The sequence below is a fragment of the Salmo trutta genome, chromosome 36, assembly GCF_901001165.1.
Source record: "Salmo trutta chromosome 36, fSalTru1.1, whole genome shotgun sequence".
In the NCBI taxonomy this organism is placed as follows: Eukaryota; Metazoa; Chordata; class Actinopteri; order Salmoniformes; family Salmonidae; genus Salmo; species Salmo trutta.
This window is the reverse complement of record NC_042992.1, coordinates 26,161,255-26,167,838: the sequence shown is the minus strand read 5'-3', so window position 1 is coordinate 26,167,838 and position 6,584 is coordinate 26,161,255. Positions and strand designations below refer to the sequence as shown.

At 41.9% G+C, this 6,584-nt stretch overlaps 1 protein-coding gene across 2 annotated transcripts in view; it reads left to right on the top strand.

Moving 5' to 3' along the window:
- Positions 1-207: 207 nt before the first annotated feature.
- LOC115175742 (transmembrane protein 222-like) overlaps positions 208-6,584 on the top strand; it is a 30,299-nt gene continuing 23,922 nt past the window's right edge. For both annotated transcript variants that reach the window (XM_029735208.1, XM_029735207.1), the window contains exons 1-2: positions 208-417; positions 2,089-2,173. In XM_029735208.1, the coding sequence (XP_029591068.1) occupies positions 299-417; positions 2,089-2,173 (204 nt within the window). In that variant the 5' untranslated portion in view covers positions 208-298. The remainder of the gene's footprint in view (positions 418-2,088; positions 2,174-6,584) is intronic.

Genomic DNA, 6,584 nt, shown 5'->3' with positions numbered 1-6,584 from the left:
AACCCTGACCACACTGCTGGTTTTATGCCTAACTTTAAATTAAAACCCAATATATTTATTTTCAGGATTTTTTACGTTTTAGACAATGTTCAGGTTGTGGTGGTGGTATTGTTACTAGTGCCTGTTGTTCACTCTCGTATCTGCTCTCTCATTGGCTAGAATGGTCCCACCTGATCTTGCCTCTTCCCGACTGCCTTCCATTTGTAAATACATTTATTTTCATTGGTAGTGCGGCCTCTAGAGTATCTGGTCAATATAATGGAGAATCTGTGATGAAGTTCATTTTTCACAGTTGGTGATGGCGGGTGTTGTCGAAATCGACACCATGAAGAATTACCACATAGCCTTTGAGAGAATAGACCCCGATACGAGCCGTTACCCCTACTGTATTGTGTGGACACCTATTCCTGTGCTATCGTGAGTTCCCGGAGTAAACATGCATGTCTACTTTGTTTTGCGCGTGATCATAATGGGGCGAGTTATTGGTGACAGCTCGGTAGCTAACGTTAGCGAGCTGGCTAGCCATTTGCTATCAGTCAGTTTATTAGCTGTTCTCAAGCCCAGTCGGTTAGAAATGCCGACAGGTTCAGATAAAAAAATATATAATTTAAAACGGTGACTTTCTTTTTTCGTCGGACCCAGTCAGGGACAGTTGACAGCATAGCCGGTGGCTAGTTAGCCTTTGCTGGCATCATAGAAAGGCACACAGGCTAAATATGTTATATTAACGTTAGCTACTTGGCTACAATATGATTAATCCAACCAGCTGGTTTTGTATCAAAGTGGCTTGATACAATCTATCAGTTTCAGCGAGGCAACTCGCTACATTGTATCAAAGCCACGAGCTGCTACAGTAGTTCAAAGTTACGTAATCTTCACACACAGGTTGTAGGCTGCTAGAACATTGGCATTTTGCACATTAAAGTTTTTATCAGGCTAGCAAAACAAAATCGGCTAATTGCTATGGTTTGGCTGTTTCAAAACAGAAATGTGTTTTATGAAATCACCAGTTCTTTAGTCTACCTGTTTAGTTATGATTGTGGTGTTGTAGGGAGTGTGTTTTTGATCAACCAGAGACTGATACTGAATGTGTACTTAATGGAACCCTATTCCCTTTATAGTGCACTAATTTTGACTCTGGTCAAAGTTAATACACTAACGAGAACCGTCCTCACCACCTGCTTTTTGCCCAACAACCCACCCGCCCCACATAACATCTCACTGCTTAGTATTTAGGTCGGCATGACTGCACTGCACTCTCCAGGAATCCTGTGAGATTAATATTGGTTCAGGCATTATCTAGGATGCCTCCTCTGTGCTGTGCCCCTCTCTCCTGCACCGTTTCACTGTTGCGAGATGACGTCTCTTGAATGCATAATATAAGGGTATCATTGGTATAAACCAATCATATGAATATGCTTTAAGCGGCTGCCAGATTTATGAGCACTTCTATAGAAGAAAGAATGTTCTGTGTCCAAATGGCACCCTGTCCCTATGTAGTGCACTATAAAGAAATAGGGTTCCATTTGGGACTTAATCGCTGTAACTCGATGCAGTTATGCCTCAATCAGACCGACAGCGTCATTGCATCAATGCTGCATAATCAATTCTGCAGTCAAACTTTTTTCATGATGTAATAAAACAATTGTATATGTGTGCAACAAAAGTTCAACATTCACCTTTTGCTACTATTTCTGTCAAGTCTACTCACACACTTTGATGCATACGTTGGGTAAATCCAACGTATGCACCACACAGAATAGAATGCACTGCAAACGCAGCATTTCTTTGGAAATGAATGTACTTCTGGTGTACTAAAACGCAATGCTGCTGTTGGTCTGATCAAGGTGTGAGGGTTTGTGGACAATACACTGTCCTGTTTGTTAATTTGATCAGCTAGGCTTTATTCCACCTTGGAACTGGAGAGAACCTTTGCTTTGAAAGTCATCCATAGTGAATAAATTGTTGTGTAAATCCCAAAGAACTCAACAATTAGTTTTGTTTTATCTTTATTTATTTTATTGTGACGGTGTAAGGCAGGCTATTTTAGATTTTAATGTCTATTCAAATCGTATTTTTCTTTTTCAGATGGCTGCTACCATTCATTGGACACATGGGAATCTGCACCTCTTCTGGTATCATCCGGGACTTTGCTGGGCCCTACTTTGTCTCTGTGAGTACTTCTGTTCTTCCTCTCCTCTCTTCTTCGGTTCTTTCTTTCCTCTCTTATTTTTTTCTGTTCTTTCTCGCACGCGGCTGAAGGAAATTGATACATAATATGGTTGAAATCCTAATAGGCCTAGACACACTACACACACTGGCATAGATTTAGGGCCCATTTACCAGAACCAGATTAAGCCTACTCCTGAAGATGAATCTTGGTCGTGGGGAAACCGCCGTCACTGTTCCAGAATGTTGAGCTTCGTCTGTAATACTTGTTATACCCAGACCTCATAAGCGTTGGCAAACAGATTTGGGACAGGCGGCAAGTATTCATTGGAAGAGCTGGCTTCAAACACATTGAAATATCTCTTGGCTGCCTGTAGAGGGAGTGAACTATAGATTTATATACAGTGCATTCGGAAAGTATTCAGACCCCTTGACTTTTTCTGCATTTTGTTACGTAACAGACTTATTCTAAAATTGATTAAATAAATGTTTTTCCTTATCAATCTACACACAATACCGCATAATGACAAGGCAAAATAGGTTTTTAGAAATGTTTGAAAATGTATTAAAAATAAAAACAGATGCCTTTTTTACATGAGTATTCAGACCCTTTGCTATGCGACTCGAAATTGAGCTCAAGTGCTTCCTGTTTAGGGCTGTCCCCGACAAAAAGAAATCTTGATCAACCGAAAGTCGTCTGTTCTTTCGACCAAACGTTTGACATTTTTTAAACGTGTATTTTCCCATATATAGACACACCCTATGTGTTTTTAATAAAAACTCAGCAAAAAAAGAATGTCCTCTCACTGTCAACTGCATTTATTTTCAAAAAATTAACATGTGTAAATATTTGTATGAACATAAGATTCAACAACTGAGACATAAACTAAACAAGTTCCTTAGACATGTGACTAACAAATATAATAATGTGTCCCTGAACAAAGGGGGGGTCAAAAGTGACAGTTAGTATCTAGTGTGGCCACCAGCTGCATTAAGTACTGCAGTGAATCTCCTCCTCATGGACTGCACTAGATTTGCCAGTTCTTGCTGTGAGATGTTACCCCACTCTTCCACCAAGGCACCTGCAAGTTCCAGGACATTCCTGGGGGGGAATGGCCCTAGCCCTCACCCTCCGATCCAACAGGTCCCAGACGTGCTCAATGGGATTGAGGTCCGGGCTCTTCGCTGGCCATGGCAGAACACTGACATCCTTGTCTTGCAGGAAATCACGCACAGAACGAGCAGTATGGCTGGTTGAATTGTCATGCTGGAGGGTCATGTCAGGATGAGCCTGCAGGAAGGGTACCACATGAGGCATGCTGCAATGATGAGGGAGGTGGATGTCTTCCCTGTAACACACAACGTTGAGATTGCCTGCAATTGCAACAAGCTCAGTCCGATGATGCTGTGACACACCGCCCCAGACCATGACGGACCCTCCATCTCATAATCGATCCCGCTCTAGAGTACAGGCCTCAGTGTAACGCTCATTCCTTCGACGATAAACGCAAATCCGACCTTCACCCCTGGTGAGACAAAACCGCGACTCGTCAGTGAAGAGCACTTTTGCCAGTCCTGTCTGGTCCAGCGACGGTGGGTTTGTGCCCATAGGCAACGTTGTTGCCGGTGATGTCTGGTGAGGACCTGCCTTACAACAGGCCTACAAGCCCTCAGTCCAGCCTCTCTCAGCCTATTGCAGACAGTCTGAGCACTGATGGAGGGATTGTGCATTCCTGGTGTAACTCGGGCAGTTGTTATTGCCATCCTGTACCTGGCCCGCAGGTGTGATGTTCGGATGTACCGATCCTGTGCATGTGTTACACGTGGTCTGCCACTGCCAGGTTGATCAGCTGTCCGTCCTGTCTCCCTGTAGCGCTGTCTTAGGCATTTCACAGTACGGACATTGCAATTAATTGCCTTGGTCACATCTGCAGTCCTCATGCCTCATTGGAGCATACCTAGGCACGTTCACGCAGATGAGCAGGGACCCTGGGCATCTTTCTTTTGGTGTTTTTCAGAGTCAGTAGAAAGAGCTCTTTTTAGTGTCCTAAGTTTTCTTAACTGTGACCTTAATTGCCTACCATCTGTAAGCTGTTAGTGTCTTAACGACCGTTCCACAGGTGCATGTTTATTAATTGTTTATGGTTCATTGAACAAGCATGGGAAACAGTGTTTAAGCTCTTCACATTAAGATCTGTAAAGGTATTTGGATTTTTACGAATTATCTTTGAAAGACAGGGTCCTGAAAAAGGAAGTTTCTTTTTTTTGCTGAGTTTATATGCATTGAGATTGTCTTATGTTTAAGGTTTGATGAAATAAGACAAATGCCTCAAGAGGGCACCAGAGATCTAGATAACCAGAAGGAAAAACCTTAACCTGACCCAACTTTTCTCCTCCTGCTCTTGCTGGCTTTCGCAGATTCTGCCATTACTCTCCTGATGTTGCCGGTAATAGGCTACACGAGGAGTCGGTAACCAATCTCATGCGGAATGCCAATTTATCTTACCATTTTTACCGATCTGCTTGCCAGTTCTGGTTTTCATATGCATATTCGTGAAACTGTTTCATTTCGTTTATAATAACATCTTCATATCTCAGTCATTGTCATGTGGTTAATCAAAATTCTATCCAAATCTTAACCTAAAAAGTAACTTCTATTGCCATTGCCAACTTTTTTTAAAATAGCATACATAAAGCCAACAAATAACAACGTTTTAGCCTGCAGGTAGAAAATATCAGGCTAAAAATAAATATCCTATAAATCACATTGGCTACACATGGCCTGTCTGCAACGAACTTGAAACATTTTATTAACTTGGGTCGGTTGGAAGCTTACACTAGCAAACTTGCAACATTGTATAAAATATTCTGGGCCATCAGAGTTTCCCGTGCCAGTGAGCTCGGGACAGACACCGCTGTAGGCTATTTGTGCAAGGGATAAGAAGCAGTGCTTGACCTGGGCAGGAGCTCACCGGAGCTGAGTACCGGAACCTCAAATTTTCTACTGCTTGAGCTCCTGTTTTTCTTATAGAATATTAGCTCAAAAGTATTGTGTAGCTCCTGCACCTAAATATAAACTGTACCAGCACCCAAAATGAGTACCGGAACCTATTTGTTCAAGTCAAGCACTGATAGGAAGTAATCAGGTAGGCAGGCCTATTTTATGACGTTTCCATTGGATCAGAGCATTAAATTGTTCCCTTTCAGGCTGAGTGGTTATCAAAAGGGAGAGAGCTGTAAAGATTTTTCAAATACATTGAGGAATTATTGTCATTCTCAATGGATGTAAAAACCGACTTTGTTAGGTTGCTGTTTGTTGTGAACAAAACATTACTTTGAGAAGCTCCACAGCTCATTAGTGGTGTGGCGTTAAGCTATTCAGAAATACTATCAGATCCCCAAATGGGCACATTTTATATGCCTACATTTGCGTGCAGGCAAGGTAGCCTATAGGCCTACTTCTATGCATGTTCGTCCTTACTCAACATTGACAGGAGCGCTCCAAACAAAAGACTGACTAAATTGACAAAACTTGTTTCTCAGAAGTGTAGCATAGGTTGTGCACTCTGCAAACAATGTGTCCACTCTGACAATAAGAACGGAGAAACTGGAATTATAATATTGAATGCATTAAAAGAAATTACCGTAACCAAAGTAACAAACATTGTAGATTATGAATTAACAGTCAATGTACTACTGGTGATATGTAATGGGGAATTGATATACACTAACAATCAAACGCAAACAATTCACACAATGAAGTTAAGGAACAATGAATGTGCACAAATTGGTGGGAGCGAGTGCATTCTGGAGAGAGAAGTGCATTGCGCGTCTGGGCGTGTGGTCAATCGGACATCTGCATTGGCCATGCAGCATTACTGCGATATGGCTTTAGCAGAAGTCAAGGCATTCATACTTCTCGCGCTTTGTGGAGCAGTGCAGAGCTGTTGTCAAGGAAGTGTGTTTGTATTTTTACAGGATGTACCGCCCCCAACTACCGTCAACCAATCATGTCAATGCGGAGCTATACAGAGCCCTCCGCATTGTTACAACATTTGGGAGGCTCATGGTGATGCAGTGCTCGATTTAGCCTCTGCGTGGCTCTGGAGGCTACGCAATTGCAAGCATACATTGGCTTTTAGTCTAGGCCTCCGCAATAGATTAGTTCACTGAGATGGGTGCAAATGTGTATACCGGTCCAAAGTTTTAGAACACCTACTTATTATTTTTTTACTATTTTATATATTGTATAATAATAGTGAATACATGAACTATGAAGTAACACATATGGAATCATGTAGTAACCAAAAAAGTGTTACACAAATCAAAAGATATTTGAGATTCTTCAAATAGCCACCCTTTTCCTTGATGACAGCTTTGCACTCTTGCCATTCTCTCAACCAGCTTAATGAGGT